This window comes from Eulemur rufifrons, chromosome 19 (genome assembly GCF_041146395.1).
Source record: "Eulemur rufifrons isolate Redbay chromosome 19, OSU_ERuf_1, whole genome shotgun sequence".
Classification (NCBI taxonomy): Eukaryota; Metazoa; Chordata; class Mammalia; order Primates; family Lemuridae; genus Eulemur; species Eulemur rufifrons.
The window spans coordinates 78,872,581-78,896,568 of record NC_091001.1 but is presented as its reverse complement, the minus strand read 5'-3'; the positions used below and the strand labels follow the sequence as shown (position 1 = coordinate 78,896,568).

General features: G+C 35.7%; 1 protein-coding gene across 4 annotated transcripts in view; it reads right to left on the bottom strand.

Annotated features, from left to right (window-relative positions):
* Positions 1 to 23,988, bottom strand: part of FBXO11 (F-box protein 11) — an 84,242-nt gene that overhangs the window by 1,910 nt on the left and 58,344 nt on the right. For 3 of the 4 annotated variants that reach the window (XM_069495079.1, XM_069495080.1, XM_069495083.1), the window contains exons 5-21: positions 23,712 to 23,841; positions 22,838 to 22,921; positions 22,629 to 22,761; positions 21,183 to 21,289; positions 20,986 to 21,097; positions 20,791 to 20,897; positions 20,573 to 20,710; positions 12,745 to 12,962; positions 11,703 to 11,788; positions 10,119 to 10,213; positions 8,937 to 9,059; positions 8,767 to 8,852; positions 4,664 to 4,740; positions 4,151 to 4,294; positions 1,358 to 1,468; positions 597 to 704; positions 181 to 289 (exon numbers count right to left, since the gene is read on the bottom strand). In XM_069495079.1, coding sequence (XP_069351180.1) covers positions 181 to 289; positions 597 to 704; positions 1,358 to 1,468; positions 4,151 to 4,294; positions 4,664 to 4,740; positions 8,767 to 8,852; positions 8,937 to 9,059; positions 10,119 to 10,213; positions 11,703 to 11,788; positions 12,745 to 12,962; positions 20,573 to 20,710; positions 20,791 to 20,897; positions 20,986 to 21,097; positions 21,183 to 21,289; positions 22,629 to 22,761; positions 22,838 to 22,921; positions 23,712 to 23,841 — 1,968 coding nt within the window. The remainder of the gene's footprint in view (positions 1 to 180; positions 290 to 596; positions 705 to 1,357; positions 1,469 to 4,150; positions 4,295 to 4,663; positions 4,741 to 8,766; positions 8,853 to 8,936; positions 9,060 to 10,118; positions 10,214 to 11,702; positions 11,789 to 12,744; positions 12,963 to 20,572; positions 20,711 to 20,790; positions 20,898 to 20,985; positions 21,098 to 21,182; positions 21,290 to 22,628; positions 22,762 to 22,837; positions 22,922 to 23,711; positions 23,842 to 23,988) is intronic. The other variant, XM_069495082.1, reaches the window with a different exon arrangement.

Genomic DNA, 23,988 nt, shown 5'->3' with positions numbered 1-23,988 from the left:
TGTAGTACTGCATTTTCCCGTATTTATGGTCTTAGACACAGGATCTTCAAGTGGATTGATTATAGAAGTCCAATGTGGACAATTATAAAATTTCCAGTTATATTCTCTTTCAGCTGGCAAACAGCATTTTGGAAATCACTACGTTCCCCTTTTCAGGACTCAAATAATTCAGAAATATACCTGTAGAAATCATGCATGGGGTAGCTGGTATAACTTGATATTTTATATAAACATTGGCCTCTACTAACAGCCTTTTCTATGGCGTCTTGATTGTTCATTATTTTGTTATCTGTAATGAAAGAAAGAATAAGTAAAAATTATAGGATTATCCTAATAGAAGAGCCACTATTTTTAAGAGCTTTAAACAAAGCTAACCAATAAAGTAATTGTAAGAAATCAGCTTAGAAATGAATTTTCCTTGTCAAAATACTCCAATTATTTAGAACCAAATGAAGATTGTTTCTTTCAAAATAGTTCTCTTAAATTGTTGCCAACTTGGAGAGCGGCAGAAGGAATCAAAAACAATGGTTTCTGATTATCGTTCTCTTCTCATGACATATTTCATGTATTTATAGGCAGAACAGACTCCAACATACCTTTCATTGTCACATTAACACCAGATGCTAAAAATAAGCCTCCAAACCGGTTGTTAAAAATCTGATTGCCTTCTAGTGTTGCAGTTGCGTGATTTGTAATTTCAATACCTGAAGTAAAATTTACAAACAAGTAGATGTATCACTTTATACTATTTCTTAAAAGAAGCCTGAAATTAGCAAATGTCGTAAACTGCTTCTTTTATATAAAAAGTACATTAACTCTTAATGTGTAAAGAATGAAATGCAGATATCTGAGTCACTAACAGTAACATTCACTTATCATGTTAATGGCCCACTATCCTTGCTAAAGGAAGGACAGAGATGATTCATAAATTTTATTAATGACATTTAAAAAATTTTGTTGCAAACTATGTAGAGGGGGATATTGCCCAAAAGGATGTTTAGGTGGCAGCTAGTTTAACATATTGAAAAGGAATTTCATTTACCAATATATATATATATTTTTTTAAACATCTGTGTCTGTGAGGTAAGAGGGATTGAATTTATCTGTATTCCTAATGGCAGTAACAAGCCTGCATTTATACTATTTCAATTAATGTTTCATAATTACTATTAAATAGTAAGAGCAATATTTCTTAGAAGTATGGCTTAGAATGGAAGAATCCAGAACTTGATTAGGTGCTCTCATAAGTGATTATTAATAGACAGGCAGTTAGTAAGCAAAAGAGAATTAATATATCCCAAATCAAACACTTTACAGAAGTATAAATAAGCCACAGGTAACAAAAGAAAATACAAACCTGCAGCAAATCCATCAAATATTCTGTTTTTCCTTAAGACTGGATGACTATTAGTGCTGATGAGAACACCTGCTTGAGCATTCCTGAAAATATCATTTTCTTCAAGGAGACCTATAATAAAATATTTCCTTAGATTAAGGCTAATGCATGTAACAAACTTTACTAGACTTGGTGGTTATTTAGGTTTTAGTTTCTTATTAACTGCACTGTAAAATTCACAGGACTATTTTTTTTCAGCCAAAAATAAAGTTTATTATTCAGAGGTAATAAGGATTTAACAAAAAAAAACCAAAAAACGCTAAAATGACAGGTAAGAGCATTCGAACCAATAAACTCAAATTTCCATGAAAGCAGCAGCCATGTCTAAGTTTACTCACCACTTTATCCTCAGTGCCTAGTACCTAGTTGATTCTTAACGAATAATTCCTTTGAAATATTTCTAGAACTTCTGCAACCTGTTTAGTTCAGGCAAGCAAGCCCTTATTATTTCTGGCCTTAATTACTGTAATCATTCCTTGATCAGTTCCCTATTACCATGCTCCTTCTCTGCTTTCACAACTACTGAAAGATAGTTTTCAAAATCAATCTACCATTTAAAGCCTTTTAGAATATCTGTACTCTTTTCCTAATGTTGCTTCCTCTGGGAAGTTTTCAGTTTTCCTACATCTTCTGGCAGTGTAACAATGATTAAGAGTGGGCTGAAGAATCAGACTTAAGGCTGTCAGATCTTGACTCCACCACTTACTTACTAGATCTGAGTGGGCAAGTTACTTACCTTTTCTTTGTCTCCGTTTCCTCAACTGTAAAATGGACATAATAGCACTACCACAGAGGGTTACTATCAGGATTGAATGAGTTAATACAGGTAAAAGTACATAGCACTAAATAAGTATTATCTAATACTATTCCTGTAAAACCACCTTAAATTCCTATAAAACCTATTTTACATACAGTGAATTATAATTGTGTATTGGTGTTTCTCTGCTCCTTAAAGATGTGAGGCATGTTTTTCTGTAGACATTTGACATCTGGTATTTCACAGTATTGACCTGTAAACTCCTTTCTCTTGGATGACAGGGTAAAATCTCTCTGAAATGATTCAGGGGCTTCTTGGGATTTTTCCCTCTTTTCACTTTTTGGGTATTAGTATTTCTAGGTTCCATCCCTGACTCTTACCCTCTGCACACTCTGGGCACAACTATAAATGCTAGTTCTTAAATCTGTTTAGCTTAGTGTAATTAATCACCTTGTGGGCATACCAACTGGGATATCACAAAGATAACCCTGGATTCAATATGCTTAAAACTGACCAGTCCTTTCTATATTCCTTACCTCAGTGAAAGGTACCACCCAGCAATCACCCAAATCAGAATTCTGAGCATGATGTTTCATTCTTCTCTCAACCCCCATGTGACCCAGTCCTGTTTGGTTCTACCCTTTTTAATATCATTATTATGTGCCCCCCTCCTTTTCCCACCCTCATGCTATATCACTTTAGTTCAAGCTCTCATTGTTTCTTGCCTGGACTAGTCCAAGTCCCTGTCTCTGATCATGCATACTTCCAGTGCACTCTTCAAGTGCCACTGCTAAGATGGAGTCCAAACTCCTTATTGCATATAGAAAACCTTATGATTTCGGCCTTGCCCCTTCTCTAGCCTCGACTTTCAGTAGCTATTGCCTTACTAAACCACTTTCGGTTTCCTTTTGACTTGTTTACAATGTACATTAGATTGTACGTTATATGAATGTTGTACTGTTTTATTTACCATTACATCTTTAGTGTCTGTATCACAGTGGTTGGTACAGGGGTGTTCAATCAGTATGTAAAGAACAAATGAAAGTGTAATAACATTTGGAATGGCCTGTTTACCCCCCGCCCCCAATTTACCATTGAGCATCTATTAATACTTGGTTTTTCAAGACACAGCTCAAGAGCAATTTGACTGCATGAACCTTTTCTCAACACCTTGCAAGCAAAACCAACCATTCTGTATTGTGTGTCATCACTGTATCTTGTAAAGGTTCCTATCAGAAATATGTTGCTTCATTGAGTTGACTAGATTCTAAGCTCCTTGAGAGTTTCATTAATGGAATCATCACTGCTTGGCCATAGTATTAAATTTTGTTCATTAGATCCTGGTATATTAGAGTAATAACTAGCTATCCCCCCATGTATGATATACATGTTTTGTTACTGATATTTCAGGCATAGTGATAGATTTGCATTTGACATTCTTCCCCAATCTCTGTGAACACATGCATTTGCAAAAGGGGCAGGCACTGTGGAACTTTTGACTCAATGCAAAGTGATTTGACCTTTATGGATACCAAACCAGGCACATCTTGGCTTCAGTAATTCCATTCTCCAACAAACACAGTTGAAAACAATTACAAAAGCAATACCCGTTTACTACAGACATTTATAGATATTTACAGACCAATTAATTTCTCACACCTAGTTCTATAACTTGACTTTGAAGTTTATTGTAATCATATGGCTATTCTGAATAATAAAAGTTTCAGAGAGAATGTAAACAAATTCTGCTATCTTAAAAAAGCCTTACTGACAACTGGCAGAGTCAAAGTGGCTACAAAAGGAAAAGTACTGTAAACATTTGTCTCCTTTAACTCTAGGCACTAATCTAAACCCATCTCAACTTGATAAGGATTTATAACTTAAATGTTGTATCATTTATAGAACTTAATGTTAGTTGGCAATATCATTGATCATTAAAGATATGGAAGAATAATGGAAAACTGGGTTTTTCACTAATGCAAAATTAACAACAATACCTCGACCCCCATTAAATATACAGATGCCACCATCTCTTCCATCATGGATTTTATTTCTTCTTAGTGTAGGATTACTGTCTGTCTTAATCCAGACTCCAGCCATTGCATTGTCAAATATTTCATTGTCTTCTATACAGCCTAGACCTATAAATGCAAAAATTTAGGTTATTTAGATTTTTTTTTTTTTTTGAGACAGGGTCTCACTTTGTTGCCCAAGCTGGAGTATAGTGGCATGGTCATATCTCACTGCAATGCCAAACTACTGCGCTCAAGCAATCCTGCCTCAGCCACCTGAGTAGCTGGGACCACAGGCACATGACACCATGCCCAGCTGATTTTTTGTAGAGACGAGCTCTTGCTTGTCTGGTCTCAAACTCCTGGGCTCAAGTAATCCTCCCACTTCAGCCTCCCAAAGTGCTGGGATTATGGGTGTGAGCCACCATGCCCAACCTAGAAGGTATGTTTCTGAAGTCTATTATAAACACAGAGAAAGAGATGACAGATGAGACATACCAGAGTTATAAACTAGAATTCCACCATTCTGTCCTCCCCAGATTTTGTTGCGTCTAATTTTGGGGTTGCTTCCAGTCCTAAGGATGAGAAAGAAAATACCATTTCAATAATTTCTACTCCCATATCTCATGTTACATGAGGTAATAATGGAGAAATCCATATTAATCATAGTAATAATTAACATACTAAATAAAGTGGTTTAATTATGTTTACTCCTGTATTTCCCACAGAATATACTTTGCTACGGATTACATTATTACCATAGAGTTTCCTAATATATAAACTGAGGGGGTTAGATTAAATGACTATTATTATTATATACTCTCCTCATATGTAAAATGAAGGGCTGAATTACGGAGGCATACCTCGGAGATATTGCTGGTTCCAGACCACTGCAATAAAATGAATATCTCAATAAAGAGAGTCACAAGAATTTTTTTGTTTCCCAGTGCATATAAAAATTATGTTTACACTATAGTCTACTAAGCATGCAAAAGCATTACGTCTAAAAAAACAATGTACATAACTTAAAAATATTTTATGACTGAAAGATTCTAATGATCATGTGAGCCTTCAGGAAGCCAATATCTTTTAGCTGGTGGAAGGTCTTGCCTCGATGTTGACGGCTGCTGAAGGCTGGGGTAGCTACGGCAATTTCTTAAAATAAGACACCAATGAAGTCTGCCAAGTCGATTGACTCTTTCTTTCATGAAAGATTTCTTTGTAGCATGCAATGCTATTTGGTAGCATTTCACCCACAGAACTATTTTCAACATTGTAGTCAGTCTTTTCCAACCCTGCTGCTGCCTTTATCAAGTAAGTTTATATAATATTGTAAATCCTTTGTTATTTTAACAATGTTCATAGCATCTTCACCAGGAGCATATTCCAACCCAAGAAACCACTTTCTCTGCTCATCCATAAGAAGCAACTCCTCATCCATTCAAGTTTTATCATGAAATTGCAGCAATTCAGTCTCATCTTCAGGCTCCACTTCTTTTTTATTTTTTTTTAAGACAGAGTCTCACTCTGTTGCCCGTGTGAGTGCCCTGGTGTCTGCCTAGCTCTCACCAACCTCAAACTCCTGGGCTCAAGCAATCCTCTTGTCTCAGCCTCCCAAGTAGCTGGGACCACATGCGAACACCACCACACCTGGCTAATTTTTTCTATTTTTAGTAGAGACGGGGTCTTGCTCTTGCTGAGGCTGGTCTCAAACTCCTGAGCTCACGCAATCCTCCCACTTGGGCCGCCCAGATTGCTAGGATTATAGGCGTGAGCCACCTCACCTGGCCTCCACTTTTTTTTTTTTTTTTGAGACAGTCTCGCTCTGTTGCCTGGGCTAGAGTGCCATGGCATCAGCCTAGCTCACAGCAACCTCAAACTCCCAGGCTCAAACGATCCTCCTGCCTCAGCCTCCCGAGTAGCTGGGACTACAGGCATGCACCACCATGCCTGGCTAATTTTTTTATATATATTTTTAGTTGTCCAGATAATTTCTTTTCTATTTTTTTTTAGTAGAGACAGGGTCTTGCTCTTCTCAGGCTGGTCTCAAACTCCTGAGCTCAAATGATCCTCCTGCCTCGGCCTCCCAGAGTGCCAGGATTACAGGCATGAGCCACCACGCCTGGCCTGGCCTCCACTTCTAATTCTAGTTCTCTTGCTATTTCTACCACATCTGCAGTTTCGTCCTCCACTGAAGTCTTGAACCCCTCAAAGTCATCTATGAAGGTTGGAATCAACTTCTCCCGAACTCTTGTTAAATTTGTTGGTATTTTGACCTCTTCCCATGAATCACAAATGGTTTGTATGGTTTTTCCCCTAAGAGACAGGGTCTTGCTCTGTCACCCAGGTGAGTACAGTGGTGTGATCATAACTCATAACAGCATCCAACTCTTGGGCTCAAGTGATCCTCCCACCTCAGCCTCCTGAGTAGCTAGGACTACCGGCACATGACACCATACCTCGCTAATTTTTAAATTTTTTTGTAGAGCCAGGGTCTCACAATCTTGTCCAGGCTGGTCTTGAACTCCTGGGCTCAAGTGATCCTCCCATCATGGCCTCCTGGAGTGCTGGGAATGCTAATAGGCATTAGCCGCTGTGCCCAGCCACAAATTTTCTTAGTGGCATCTAGAATGGTGAATCCTTTTCAGAGGTTTTCAATTTACTGTGCTTAGATCCATCAGACGAATCGCCATCTATGGCAACTACTGCTTTACAAAACGTATTTCTTAAAAAGATTTAAAAGTCAAAATTACTCCTTGATCTGTGGAACGCAAAATGGATGTTGTAAGAACATCTATCTCCTTGTACATCCACATGAGAACTCTTAGGTGACCTGGTGCATTGTTATTAAGTAGTATTTTAAAGGGAATTTTTTTTTTTTTGTCTGAGGAGCAGGTCTCAATAGTGGGCTTAAAATAGTCAATAAACCATCCTGTAAACAGATGTGCTGTATTCCAGGGTTTGTTTTTCTATTTCTAGAGCACAGGCAGAGCACATTTAGAATAATTCTTAAGGGTGCTAGGATTTTCAGAATGGCTAATGAGCCATAGCTTCAACTTAAAGTCACCAGCTGCATTAGCCTCTAACAAGAGTCAGCCTGCCCTTTGCAGCTTTGAAGCCAGGCACTGACTTCTCTTCTCTAGCTATGAAAGTCCTAGATGGCATCTTCTTCCAATACAGTATAAGGCTTTTTTGTCTGCATTGAAAATTCGTTGTTTAGTGTAGCCACCTTCATTAATTATCTTAGATCTTCTAGATAACTTGCTGTAGCATCTATATCAGCATTTACTGTTTCACTTTGCACTTTTATGTTTTAGAGATGGCTTCTTTCCTTAAACCTCATGAACCAACTTGTGATAGCTTCAAATGTTTTTTCTGCAGCTTCCTCACCTCTCTCAGCCTTCAAAGAATTGAAGACAGTTAGGGCCTTACTTTGGACTAGGCTTTGGCTTAAGGGAATGTTGTGGCTCATTGGATATTCTATCTATACCATTCAAACTATCTCTGTATCAGCAACAAGGCTGTTTTACTTTCTTATCATTCATGTGTTCAATGGAGGAGCACCTTTAATGTCCTTGAAGAACTTTTCCTTTGCATTCACAACTTGGCTAACTGGTACAAGAGGCCTAGTTTTCATCCTATTCAGGTTTTGACATGCCTTCCTCACTAAGCTTAATCATTTCTAGCTTTTGATTTAAAATAAGAGATGTATGATTCTTCCTTTCACTTAAACACTGAGAGGACATTGTACGGTTTTATTAAGTGGCCTATTTTTCAAGATTGTTGTATCTCAGGAAACAGGGAGGCCTGAGGAGAGGGAGAGAGACTGGGGAATAGCCATTGAGTGGAGCAGTGAGAACACAAACAACATTTATGTTGAATAGGTCCGCTGCATTATATGGGCACAGTTCATGATGTTCTAATACAATTATAATAATAACACCAAAGATCACTGATCACCGTAAGAGATATAATAATAATGAAAAAGTTTGAAATATTATGAGAACTACCAAAATGAGACACAGAGACACAAAGTGAGCACATGCTGCTGAAAAATGACACTGATAGATTTGCTCTACACAAGGTTGCCGCAAACCTTCAATTTGTAAGAAACACATCAGTAAAGCTCAATAAAATGAGGTATGGCTCTATATGATCAATAGGACTACTAAACTTCCCAAAACCATTAAAATATAAGAAACGGAATGCAAGAAACTATTAATTTTACAACAACAACATAAAAACAGAAGTTCCCATTTTACTGAGTGTCAACTATATGCCAGGCATAGTGAGTGCAAAAGTATTTTTATATGGACTTCCACTCTTTAAGTCTGAAGGAGCATATCAGTAGCTGATGTGACTCTTAGTGGACAGCAGTACAGTGGAAATGAGCTCTTATGGCACATGTGCCATTGGCTTCTGTCCTCACCTACTAAGAAAACCTAAATTCTGACAATTTAAGTCAAGACTGTGATAAGAATGTAAATGTATTTTCAAAAGCGGAATAAAGATTGGGCATTAAACAACAAGGAAATTTCTTTCACATACCCTACATACTCCCAAGTCCCTCCCAAAAGAAAGTCAAATGTGAAAACATTTACCTTATCTGAACCCCCGAATACATATGATTATAGATGTCATTGTCTTCCAGCACTCCATGTCCATTGTCATAAAAATAAACACCAACCTAAAATTAAAAAAAAAAAAATTTCAAATGACAAGTGTTTACAAAATAACGCATTTCCCATCCTAGTGTCCAAGCTAATCCTACCTGTTTGCCACTATGTATCCGGTTTCTTCGCAGTACTGGAGTGCTGCCAGTTGTCACCCAGACTCCAGCCAGAGTATTACTATAAACTTCATTCTCTTCTATTACGCCTTGTCCTTTTTCATGCTAAATAAAAGTTACACTGGTTACACTATATATCTTCTATAAGCAAGGAGTTTATACTGTTATTCCCTTAATAGACAGTTGGGAAAAAAATTTCAATTTTTGTTTTTTCATCTGGGTAAGGAGGTAATGACGACATTCTTTTTATGTAGCCTCTACCTCAGTTTAAACTTCCAAAGTTTTTATACTGTTCTTTAAGTGGTTTTATATTTTTAGATCTATCACAGTTAAGGGTAGCAGTAGCATTCAATTTTCTTCTTATTCCATTCTAAGTTGTGTAACAAACAGAAGACCTCTTATTTAGTAGTAAATTAATAGTTATTTCATATTACTGGTGACATCACTTCAAAATTATAAGGTCTCATGTCCCCCAATTTTTTACTTTTAGCAGAAAATTGAGGACATGGCCATCTCTAGAACTATAAATAAAAATTAAAAGTCACACCTGGCATATCAGGTGAACTCTTTTTGAAATTTCCTAGATTTTCTTATTTGAATCAATTCTATGGTTTCAGGTATCATGATGACAGAAGACACAAGACCTAACACACAAAATTTTGAAAGACACTCAATTATGTCTCAACATAAATTCAAATGAAAAGCTGGCTTTTTTAGAAAATAAAAATATTCAAGTCTAGTATTATTATTACTTTCAGTGACATTACAATTTTACTTAATGCTTCTATAAAACTTCAGAGACTCATACAGTAGTCACGCTGGCAAAAGTCCAGTGCAACAAATATAACTCAGACTGCCAATCAGTTGTTGTGCGTTTAGCCCATAGTGCCAATAATAAAGACTTCAATAAAAAGGTGTATCTCCTGTGCCTAAACTTAGATGGCTGCTGATTAAATTTTACAGAATACCACACACACAGTAAAATTAGAAGTCATTCAGATATTGGCAGGGAGAACAAGAGTCTTATTTATTGTCTCAATATTAAAGATGGTCACAAATTCATACTCTGGAAGTTGAATATGGCCTACCTAAAGCTAAAGAGGAAACTCTTTCTCACTCTTGCTTTTGATGCATGAATTTATAGAATTGTATTCATTAGCTTACCACATAAATCCCACCATGCTGGCCATCATGAATTTTGTTATGTCGAACAATTGGACAACTGTTTGTTCTAATCTGAATTCCTGCTAAGGCATTGCCTATTTAAAAATAAAAGTTACAGTGTCAACATTTGAAGCCTAGAACACAGTAAAAGTTTTACATTAGGTAGTTACAATTCTTACACTAGAAATTTAGTGAGCATTAACAAGACAAAATTAAGGGAACTAGAAGTGCAAATAGATGCATAAGGGTTGCAGGCAGTATAACACAGTGGTTAAGAGACTGAGTGGGACACGGTGGCTCTCGCCCATAAACCTAGCACTTTGGGAGGGTGAGGGAGGAGATCTGCTTGAGGCCAGGAGCTCAAGACCAGCCTAGGCAATATAGTGAGACCTTGTCTCTACAAAAACTTTTTAAAAATTAGTATGGCATGGTGGTGCACCCCTGTAGTCCCAGTTACCCTAGAGGCTGAGGCAGAAGGATCACTTGAGCCCAGGAGTTTAAGGTTGCAGTGAGCTATGATGATATCACTGCACTCTAGCCTGGGAAACAGAGTGAGACCCTGTCTCAAAAGAAAAAAAAAAAAAAGAGTACAGACTCTGAAGCCAGGCTGCCAAATTTTGAATCCCAGGAATTCTACTTCCTGTGTACCTTGAAAAAGTTACTTAACCTCTTTATGCATCTGTATACTGATCAATAAGTATTTTTGTGCTTCTGTATCCTGATGAATATTTAATAGTATCTACCTCATAGGGCTGATGTATTATATGACTTAAGCACCTGACACTTAGTAAGCATAATTTATGTAAGTATTATCCAGGTTAGTGTCAGCAGAAGAGAAAGCCTAGGAACATACTGGTGAAGAGCACACAAATATCTAATTGCTTAATGTTTTAAAGCTTTCATGAGGAATAAGTATTTTCTTTCTGTAGTTAGTACAAAGTATATTAAACTACCACAGAAATAATTTATTAATTGTTAAACAATAGAGTGAATCTAAGGAAAACTGTAGGTACTCCTTGAGACTAGGGTTTTATTTATATTTTCATCCCTGGTATCTGGCATAGTGTCTGTGAATAAATATCAGAGAATAATCTTTATTGAGAATGTAAAGAAACTGGATTAGTTTTCCCACTTGGATGGTTTTAAAATGGTCCATTTTCAGCCGGGCGTGGCGGCTCACGCCTGTAATCCTAGCACTCTGGGAGGCCGAGGCGGGTGGATCGTTTGAGCTCAGGAGTTCGAGATCAGCCTGAGCAAGAGTGAGACCCTGTCTCTACTAAAAATAAAAATAAATTAGCTGAACAACTAAAAATATATAGAAAAAATTAGTTGGGCATGGTGGTGCATGCCAGTAGTCCTAGCTACTTGGGAGGCTGAGGCAGAAGGATTGCTTGAGCCCAGGAATTTGAGGTTGCTGTGAGCTAGGCTGACACCATGGCACTCTAGTCTGGGCAACAGAGTGAGACTCTGTCTCAAAAAATAAAAAAATTAAAAAAAAATGAAAGAATCAGAATGGTCCAGTTTGCTCACACAAAGACGACAGGCCAATCTTTTAAGTTTTATAAAACAAAACCATATGCTTACCATAAATGTCATTTCCTTCAATAAGGCCTCGTCCATCACCAAAGATGTAAACTCCTCCTTGATTTCCATTAAATATAGAATTCCCCCTATAATTATGTGAAATAATAAAAAATAAGCATTTACTCAGCAAAGCTTACTTGTTTTATACAACTGTAAGGTCTCTCATTGTCATGTGACAAATTATTTAACTTCTATGGGCCTCAGTTTCTTAATTGTAAAATGAGACATTCAGACTAGATGATTTTTAAATTCTCTTTTAGCTCTTTTAAGACCTAAGGCTTTGGAAAAGCCAATTATTATCTGTGACAAATAGCATTCTTGAAATTCCCCTCAAAACAGCTAATACATTCAAAACATTTTTTTAGCTGATCTAGGAACATTTGATGAATATTAACAAGATGGAAATCTCATAATCTACTTTCATAAAGTCAGTGGAAAATAAAATTTGACAATTAAAAATAATTTATGGTGTGTATTTAAATCATAATAGCTCTGTTCTGCAGTCTTGGTCAATGCTTTTAAGATTACATTCATTTGGTTCCTTACTGTGGCCAGAAGGGGCTGTAGGAACTATTAAGGGAAAGTGACAGCTTGAAGTTTTCAGTTTTTGACAATTTTAGTCTCTCTGTCCAAGAATCTTTGAGATAATTAGTTTTCTGAGTTATTCTATCTGCTAACTCTCAGAAAAAAAGAGAGAAGACAAATTCATTAAAGTTCTAAGGGGGGGCCACAGCCCTATTTACTCATCTATAATACAGTTTGATGAATTTAAAATAAAAATTACAGCATTTGCAACTGTTTATAAAATGATATTGTGCATGGCTTAAAGCACTAATAAAAAAAACAAATGGAACAGCAAAAAATAAATATGCAATAGCTATTCTCATTCAGATGTACAGACTTTAACTAGAAAATCTAATTTTACAATAGCCACATTTCTAAGAAAATGCTTTTAAGAGTTAAAGCTTAATATCTTGATTTTTCTTATAAGACACACCCTGAAGTGAAAAAGTAATTTCCACCCACAATTATATGTAAATACCTTATTGTTGGGTCACTATTTGAGGTAATCCATACACCTGCAAAGTTGTTTGCATAGATTTTATTCTCTATGAATTGTCCTCTTCCTTTTTCATGGACATATATTCCTCCAGTCTGCCCATGGTGAATTTCACATCGAACCACTGTGGGGTTAGCATAGGCTTTTACTTCAAAGCCTGCTATCCTGTTTCTGTGTATGTTGCAACTTTCAAAGTAACCCTGAAAAATACAGAAATTAAATCTGTAGGTAAGGGCTACTTTCCAAAAAAGACATGCCTTTTAAAAAACTTTTTAATGTATATCTCAAAATTAAGTATCAGAAGTATTGAAGAGTTAAGAATGACAAGCAGATAAACACTAAACTTGAAATAATAAACATGGAAAGAAAAAGATTTAAATGTTTTAGTAAAATAAAGAACTACACATCCTCTAATTAGTCTAAGAACATTCAAAGGCAGGAAAGAAAAACAGAAAAAGAGCTATTCAACAAATGTAAATAAATACCATTACCTATTAAGTATATATCCTTCAACAAAAGATGGAAATCATTAAAGAAAACAAACCCTGGTTGCCTGAGAAATGTCCCAATAAATCAATTTCTAAAAGTTGACCTACAGGCCTGGTGCAGTGGCTCATGCCTGTAATCCTAGCACTTTGGGAGGCTGAGACGGGAGGATTGCTTGAGGCCAGGAGTTCGAGACCAGCCTGAACAAGAGCAAGACCCCGTCTCTACAAAAAATAGAAAAACTCACTGGGCATGGAGGCACATGCCTGTAGTGCCAGCTACTTGGGAATCTGAGGCAGGATAATTGGAGACTTACAGAAAGAACAAAACAAAACAAAACAAGTTCATCTTCGCCCAGTAATAGAGAACTGGCTAAATAAAATGTTTTTGAAGACTTATGCTCTTGCTATACATGTTAAATGAAAAGAACAGGTTTTAAAATAGTATACATTAAGTATAATCTCAATTTTATTTAACGAATAACAACTTGAAGGATGGAACAAAAATATGAGGTGATCATTATCTGAGTAGAATTATGGATATGGATATGGAATTATGGATAATTATATCTTTATACTTTGAATTTCTTAAATTTTCTATTATAGACATATTTAATGAGAATGAAAGTTACTTATAATACTGATATCCTAAATGTCAAAGACTCAATCAAGACTGAACATTAAGAGAAAAACAAGTTATTTATAAGATGGCATTTCTAAGAAGCCATTCAATATCCCTAGTCTATCTCTCTTCAAAAACTGAATGTGCTTGCTCTTTCTTTCTCTTTAAAAACCCTTCAGCACTAAGTATTTTTCTTACGCTACTTCCATGTACTGCCTGCCTTGTACTATTTCTGTATTTGTTGAGTTCATTTCTACCTCATTATAAACTCCTGAAAAAAAGACTATTCTAACTTCTGAAGCAGCCACACAAGAGTATACACACAGCGAACTGGATCTGCTGAACTTTTTTGCCAAATTTAGTAGAGATTAAAACAGGATGTAATTCTGAATACTTTTGAACCATCATATATTTAACTCTTTAAAAGAAAACAGATCTCTAAGAATAACATTCAGAAGTAGTTTTCAGGTTTCATTTTCTACAAATAAAGTACAAATTATCTATAAATTACATCTCTACATTTAGATTATAATTTTTTTGATTATGGGATTAAAGACAGCATCTTCAAATATTCAAGTTTTTTCTTCTTTAATGTTATACTAAATAAAAGTTAACGTACACTTGGGGTGTGTGTGTGTGTGTGTGTGTATATATATTATTATGGCAAAACTGACTATCAAAAAAAACCAAAAAGACGACAGACTATTAGTCCTTAATGTTAGATTGGGACTATTCACCATTTCTGATGTTTTTATCCATGAGGAGGAAATTCAATTAGTATAATTCTCAGTCTTTCTCTGCCAGCAGTTGAATGACATATCTAACTGGTAAACTTGTCAAAAAATAAACTGGGTATGCTTGACTCAGCTTCATCCTTTTTCCTCATGGAAGTGAGTTGCCCTTAGGGACATACCTTCTGCTACCTGTCGTCTCCATGAACCCTGCCTGTGACTAAGTGGACAAACCTATTTAATTTTGGGATTCATTTAAACAGACCCATTTGGCTCTAATTCTAAGCTGTGTCCTCCAACTTAATCTTTTTTTATTTATTTATGTTTAGAGACGAGGTCTCACTATGTTGACCAGGCTTGAGTGCAGTGGGTATTCACAAGTACAATCACAGTGCACCACAGCCTCTAATTACTATCCTCAAGTGATCCTCCTGCCTCAGCCTCCTGAGTAGCTAGGATTAGAGGAATGTGCCCCCGTACCCAGCTCAACTTAACTTTTAAGAGTAATAAAGGTGATAATCCAGCCTCCTCATGCCACTTTATGACTTTATTTCTTAACTTGTTCAGAAATGAGGCAGGGAAAGAAGTGCTATTTATTGGGCTGTGTTGAAGATTCCAGTAAGAGGCCATGGTCATGTCCTGGCTATACCAGTTAAACATACAGCACTGGAACTTTGATATACACTGTCTAAACATTATATTCAAATGCAGGGGATGCTCTTTTTCTGCTTTCTTTAGGTTTTGATTTTACATATCATTACGAGAGTCAACTAGATCCAAAAGATTATTAAGTCAAACGGCATCCTTCTCTCCTCATTTTCCCTTATCCAGAGGCCCCCACTTTCAATTCTTTTAGCTGATTCTTTTGACTTATCTCTATATTTCTAAGTAACATACTTGTATTATTATATCTTGACTCTTCAGTTTCAGGTGTTATCTACTGACTTCCTATTAGGGGGCGATGAGAATTCAACTCTCCTATCCCATCACACACATTCCCACACTGTAACCTTCCATGGTAGTTACAACTACGTATTGTACTACTACAATTTTACCTCTTTATTATGGGTTCAGTTGATGTAATTTTGCTTTAAAATATATTTTAATAAAATGCATCTATTTTGTTAAGAGATACCTCTAGTGCAAAATAATCCAATAATGCAGAACTCTAAGATTTAGACAGAATTCTGCTTTGCCTTTTTAAGATGCAAACCAGAGATGCTCTTTTAATTTTTTAAAAGTGAAATATTCTTTATTAAGTATGAAGTAAACATTTTCACCAGAAATTCTCCAAATAAAACAAAAAAAAAGTAGACAGAAAAAAATATGCTATCTTCCTTGAAATAAACTTCTACAACCCCAAACTATAATCTATATTTGTCAAACACTGTGAATCTGGTTAAAGAGGAGGGTGCTAAGAGATAACAAATGTCACCTTACACCTTCAACAAGGTGTAGTTTTCCCCAAGTAACTGAAGACTCTGAGCCTAGCCAATGATCTTCTAAAGTGATAGAGATCTAGTGGCATGAATGGGCCATAGGACAGAAAGGTAATATATTTTCACAGAAATAACTTAGGCCCAAGAGGTAATCTGGAGAAGAAAACTAATGTGCAATTTCTCTCATCTAAAACTTACACTTCCTATCTAAGGGAGACTATTCAAAGTGAGGTGAAGTGAAAGGAGAAGAGGGTGGACAGCCAGATCTTAACACAAAGAATAGGGGATATCTGTCACCTGTGATGAGTTAAAATTCAGAAATTTAGAATGAATGCTCCAAAAACTTTATAGCAATTTGCCACCCATATGACGTTTATTTTATTTTTTAGATATAGAGTATCACTCTGTTGCCCAGGCTGCAGTGCACTGGCACAATCATAGCTCACTGCAGCTTCCAACACCTGGCCTTAAATGATTGTCCCACCTCAGCCTCCTGAGTAGCTGGGATTACAGGCACACGCCACCAAGCTTAGCTAATTAAAAAAATATATTTTTTTAGAGACGGGGTCTTGCTATGTTGCCCAGGCTGGTCTGGAACTCCTGAGCTCAAGCAATCCTCCCACCTTGGCCCCCCAAAGCACAGGGATGACAGGTGTGAGTCACCAGGGCCAGGAAGCTATGACATTTTAATCTCATTTTACAAAAATAACACTCTGCAATGGACTGAATATTAAACAAAAGACAACTGGGGAACAGTGAACATTAACAGAAAATCTGATGATATTAAGCCATTATTCCTAATTATTCTTTTATGAGTAAGACTAGCATTGTGGTTATGTGAAAGAACAACAACAAAAAATAATAAAGAATCTCCATCCTTTAAAGAGACATGGTAAAATGTTTACAGATGAAATGATGCCTGGTATTTACTTCAAAATAATGCAGAGTACAAAAACGGGAGTGAGGAGTAACTGAGGAGTTATATGTAAAACAAAATTGGCCATGAATTGATAACTGTTGAAGGCTGACAACAGGTACATGGAGATTCATTGTACTAGTCTCTCGACTTCTGTGTATGTTAGAAAGATTCCATTAAGACATGTAAAATTTAGGCCTGGTGCAGTGGCTCATGGCTATCATCCTACCACTCTGGGAGGCCGAGTCGGGGATGATCGCTCAAACTCAGGACAGTCTGAGACCAGCTCTGAGCAATAGCGAGACTCCGTCTCTACTAAAACATAGAAAAAACAAAACAGAACAACAACAACAACAACAACAAAACCAACCTAGAAATGTAAAATTTAGAGACAAAACGCACACTGGAAGTAAAATAACAACAGAAAAACAGATAAAACTATGGAGATACAGTGAGGGACACAGATTTGAGGAAATCACATAACAGTTAAAGGAAAAGAACACAGCAATATAAAAAACAGATGACAGCCAAATTTCTAAAGAAAGGCACATATAGAACACAAAAACCCAAAGTAAAACATGGATACTGAGGCAGAAAAGCAAATCAACACTAGAAAGGAAAAAAAAAACTAGGATGATCTAAGAGTTCTTAGCCACGCTCAATGCTAGAATAGAAAAATGTCTATAGAATTCTTTTTTTTTTTTTTTTTTGAGACAGAGTCTTGCTTTGTTGCCTGGGCTAGAGTGAGTGCCGTGGCGTCAGCCTAGCTCACGGCGACCTCAAACTCCTGGGCTTAAGCGATCCTACTGCCTCAGCCTCCCAAGTAGCTGGAACTACAGGCATGCACCACCATGCCCGGCTAATTTTTTTCTATATATATTTTAGTTGGCCAGATAATTTCTTTCTATTTTTTTAGTAGAGACGGGGTCTCACTCGTGCTCAGGCTGGTCTCGAACTCCTGACCTCCAGCAATCCCCCCGCCTCGGCCTCCCAGAGTGCTAGGATTACAGGCGTGAGCCACCGCGCCCGGCCAAAATGTCTATAGAATTCTATGGGAAAGAAAGTATAATCAAATTGTATACTCAGCTAAGTTAAAAGGTAACAGACATTCTCAAATGGCAAGAATTCAAGCTATGATACCCATAAGCCCTTATTTAAAAAATAAACAAAATTTAAAAAATGGCTAGATGGATGACAAACTCCAGCCACACCAAGAATGAATAAAAAAAAAAAAAATTCAGGAATGGAGAAACTGATGAAAGAACTAATGAGAAATAGAGTAAATATAACCAATAACTTTAGGAATATAAATGTTTTAAACCTGTACCAAAAAATAAGGATGTAAATGATGAGGTGGAGAGAGGGTGAAATATAAAGTATATTTGTTTACTCCTTTTTCATAAGGGGAAGTTCATGCTTTATTCCAAAGTTTAAATGTGCAGCTTACAAAGACAAACTCTAAAGTCATACCCTTTGAAACTTTAGAGGGCTCTTTAAACTAGACATACAGTACCTTTACAAAAACATTGATTTTCTTTAAAAAATAAAAATGAGAAAATTTTATGATTCATTCTTAGGAATGCAGGAATTCTAAGTATGTCATAGATAAGGAAAAGGACACAATTTCAGAAAGCAAACACAAATATGAATATACTTAAAGGACAGTGCAGTATTAACTGATCAGATGTTTATTCTGATGTTCTTTGAAGGTCTACAGAAAAAGTCAAATTTTAGAAAAAGGTCATCCTTTGTGATGAGGGTCATTTTATCAATCATGAGCTGCCAACACAAAGAAGACAAGCCAAAAGAAAGCCTCCAATGGAAGAACCCGCCAAAGGGTTTTTAAGGATTGTATCACAGTACTAAAACAGACACAATAGATATGATAGGCCCTGGATATGCTTTATTTCCATCCTTTCCTTACAAATCTATAATACTTCACAAATCTTCTCATTAATCCTTAACAGGAATATACCTACAGCATTGCCTAGAGTTGTTTTAAAAAATGCTGTAATATTTATAAACCCAAATCTGTATTTAAAAAAACTTATATAAGGGGTATGTGATGAGGAGATTACTATGGTTAATTTTAGTAAGGGACCATCATCACAGGACTTTTCAAAAATGAGGAACTTGTACTCAGGTTAAAATTATCTTGGTGCCTCAAATCATCTGTGAATGAGATAGAAACACACACAAATATACTTGAATTGTATGTGACTCTGTGGCATAGCCTAAAGAAAACACAGGCAACAAAATACCAGCACAGTATAGTTCTGTTACAAAATGAGAGTTCCACTTAGGAACTGTAACTGATATAAGTCTCTAGGGGAGGGCAGAGATTCTCAAGAGTCTTTTCTTTCAACATTCTCTACACCTTTATCCAGACTCCCCCTATTTCCCAACCCTTGGGAAAAAGAGTTACACTTTTCCAACAAAATGTCAATTTCTTTATTTCAGCTGGAGAAGGGTAAGTGGTCATCTCCAGGATCAAACTACAGCCTCAGTTGTAACTGAATTGTTTTTCTCAGGTTACAGTTACACCAGGAACTAGTTAATATGATGAACTGATCTCTGGTCTGAAACTATTTAAGTCTAATTAATATTTGACAACAGGGTACTCCTTATGATCTAGTTTAGTTTTCAAAAAGAGCCCTGTGTTAAGGTTCCAGGCACAAACAGTAAAAAATTTCCTTTGCCACTGAAAATTTGTATATGTAAATCCAACATTCCTAGGTTGCTTGGTTAATGCCATATGATAGGCAACAAAGGCTCACCATAACCTTATTTGCCACCATGTTACCACTCTCTTTCCCATCTCTTTGATCCCACCACAAAAAATTCTGCCATGCTGTACTAGGATTTGAAAATTACCTGAAGGAAAATTATATTTTAAATGAAAAAAATATCTGAATAGACATCCAAGAACATTATTTTGAAATAGTGATCTCAGAGAGCTCAAAAAGGTCATGTCTCTAGAAAATTATGTAAAATCATACAGTAGTATTTAAAACATAGTATCATCCATAAGGATATCTAATATAATCGCTGCATAACAGTTTTAGAACTGATATTTTATTATCACTGTATCTTCTATTGTTCTGCCAGTTAAAAATTTTTTCAAGAGCAATAAAATGGATACAAAACTAATGATGAATCCCTTATTTCTCAATAACCTGCGTTAGATTCTCTTATGGTGCTTATTAAAAGCACATATCCTAGGCCCCATTTTTGGAAACTCTGATTTATCATATTGGGGTAAAATACAGGAATTTTCATTAAAAAAAAAGCTTACAGGTAATTTTTATGCAAACTACTACTAATAGGAGAACTAACTACTGATGGAGAATCAACTACTAAATTAGACCTTTTGTTCCCCTAAAGACCACATCAATTGCCTAAGAACTCTATCATCTCTACATGGATATAATATTTGATGCATAAATTTATAAAATGAATATTGCATATTGATTTTAAAATATAATGTTGAAACTGCTTTTAAATCATCCTATACTCTTCAATTCAGATAATTTGGTAATGAGAAAATAATGATGAAACATATTTAAAATTTAACTGATACAGGCATCAGTTTTTCTATTAAAAATAAATGTTCTCACCATGCCATGATCAAATGTGAACACACCAACGTCACGTCCATGATGAATATGATTCCGTCTAATAATTGGGTTTCCATGATTTTTAACCCAAATCCCAGCTAAAGCATTATTGGAAATTTCATTATCCTCATATATTCCCTACAAAAATTCATCAGAAACAACATTAGTAGAGTTTTAAAAAAAATTTTAAAAAGGAAAAACCCCAAATTCAAAAATACCTGTGCATGATCTGTTATATACAGTCCAACATTTTCACAGTCGCTGATGTTACAGTGCTTGATAGTAGGACATGCTCCTTGACCACTAACACATACTGCAGAACCAACTGTAAGAAAAATTATTCATTTATTAAAAACCTACTGGCAACAACACAGTGACTCAATTTCATTGTAAAAGATAAAGGAAACACTAACCCGTACATGTACTTCGGATGATACAGTGATCAATAATAGGGCTACAATTTACTGTAATCTCTAAGCAGTGGTGTGCATTGTGGTGTTGAGCAGATTTGTCATCAGGGTTAAACTGCAAAGTAGAAATTTTGTTTCAAATAAACAGCCACTACCTTTATGATTTCAATATGTATATTTTAAATCTTAAAATTTCTTACCCTTATCGTCATATATCCAACATAAGCATCTTCAGAGCCTTCCATAAAAACAAAGGTTGAATCTCTAGTGTTTTCAATTATAACTTTGTCTGCTACTTTTCCAGGTGCTGTGGAAAAGATATTTTAAGGCATATTATCTTTATTCCATTTCAACAGATGGGTACTTCCATGGAGGGGAAACTTTTTAAAAATACTAGTACTGAGTAGGACTAATATGCACTTTATCAGTTAACTATGTTTCATTAGCTTTATTACAAGCATTCATACTTAATGGGGGATATTATTTGATTACTATTATACTCAAATCCATGAATAAGAATAATTCTAATAATATTCAACTACAATTATCATTAACATCAAATGCAACGGCATATTAAAAAATGGTTTCTTGTGAAAACAAAAGCAACACCAGCACTAGCGCTGGAAAAAGCAGCTCAGGGAGAGAAGAGACCTCTTTATTTAAATTTATTTCCAACAGTGGCCTCAATTTGGAATGCAATAAAATCACCAGACAAAAATTTTCTACACTCTCTCCCCTTCTTTTTTATGATGGAGATGGGGGAGGGGAGCAAAAGAAGCAGTAAATGCAAATTTCATTAGCAAATAATAATCATTAGCTATCTTAAAATGGTCTACATACTGTTCAAAAAACAAGATAGCAACAAACCTTCAAATGACTCATCAGTGTTTAATAGATATTTCATTATATTTATTCTTAGAAACTTGATCATAAAATAGCACAAAAAGTATTTAAAAAATTACATTTTAGTTACTTTAAAAACATAGCAATAAAAACATTAGCATCCTTATTTTCAAATAAAAAACATTTTTCTTTGGTTTTTTTTTTTTTTTTTTTTTTGAGACAGAGTCTCACTCTGTTGCCCACAGTAGAATGCCGTGGCGTCAGCCTAGCTCACAGCAACCTCAAACTCCTAGGCTCAAGCAATCCTCCTGCCTCAGCTTCCCGAGTAGCTGGGACTACAGGCATGCACCACACCATGTCCTGCTAATTTTTTCTATATGTATTTTTAGTTGTCCATATAATTTCTTTCTATATTTTTTAGTAGAGATGGGGTCTCGCTCTTGCTCAGGCTGGTCTTGAACTCCTGAGCTCAAATGATCCACCTGCCTCGGCCTCCCAGAGTGCTAAGATTATAGGCGTAAGCCACCGCGCCCGGCCACATTTTTCTTTCTTAAATGAATAACTAAAGGCAACTGGAAAAAGTACTGACATCAAGAAATATATACATCTATAAATTCTGAACTCTTATGTGTTTTCATATCTTTCACATAAAATGTATGTGATATCTTCATTCCTATCCTACTAGTAAGGTATTATCAAAGTTCAACTGGATTTTAAGTCACTAGCATTTTAAAATCCCATCATATAAATCAAATAATATGAATAAAATATTAAAATTCTAATGACAATGCATTTCCAAATACCTGCACCAATCATGGTGATTGGAGATTCAATATATATCCATTCATCAGTATATATTCCAGAATGAACAAAGATAAGTCCATCAAAATGGGCTTCTTGTACCCCACCAAGGGCATCTTCAATAGTATCATAATACTAGAAGAAAATAAAAATGTCAGTATAGAACAGAAATATTACCATTTTATGTCAGAAAAATACAAATCAAACATACCAACATATTTTCTCTTCCTTTGTATCTTGCAGGGTTACTGTAGAAATGTTCAGCAAATCCTGGCTTTACATGTGCACCTTTATACTAAAATGACAAAAACAAAACCAAACCAAACATTGACTAATGTAAACATTATATTCTAAATTAATGTACCACTACATGAATAACTTTTTTAAATATCAGAAACAATTCTATATTATTTCAAATAATTTTCTGTCACAGAGTATAATGTAAAATCCAGAACAAGTTACAACTCAGTAATATCAAGAAAGAACAGTGTTTCTCAATCTCAGCACTACTGATACTTTTGGCCAGATAATTCTTTGTTGTGGGGGCTGTCCTGTGCATTGTAGCCTCTACCCAGGTAGATACCAGGCAGCACCCTCTCCCCCCACTGTGACAATCAAAAAATGTCTCCAGAAATTGCCAAATATCCCTTGGAGAGCAAAATCATCCCCAGCTGAGAACCACTCCTAAAGGACCATATGAAAATTATGCTAAACGTGGCATACAAGTTCAAATAGACCCACTGAAATAACTGCTCTCACAGTACTGATGTTTATTGCCACTAAATTATTCATTGATATATCAGTAATGAAAAGAATTGTTAAATATTCTATTGGTTGATAAGTGTTCACTGATTCACCTTTAAAACCTATTCTTGAGCTTAAATAAATTTATTAATTCCCCCCCCCCCCCCACAACACAGAGTCTTGCTATGTTGCCCTGGCTGCACCTGAACTCCGAGGGCTCAAGTGATCTTTCCGCCTTAGCCTTCTGAGTAGCTGGGACTACAGGCATGCACCACTGTACCCAGCTAAATTTATTTTTTAAAAAGAAACTTTTATTTACAGATGTATAATATAATTCATACCAACTGCTGGAAACTCTCTTTCCAAGGATTTGGATGTTCATATTCTTCTGGATTAATCTGGTAGAATTTACCAGGTTCAGGATGCATCATAGGGCGAGTATATTCAAATACTTCCATGTATAATCGTTTCCTGGAGAAGAATTAAGAACTTCCTGATAAAATATTCTTTAGACTAATAAAATCTTAAACTACTCAGATAATTATTTAAGGCCTCAAAAACTTGGATAAGAATAGACAAAGCTGAACATCAAAATGCAGGATTTTAAATATGAAAACA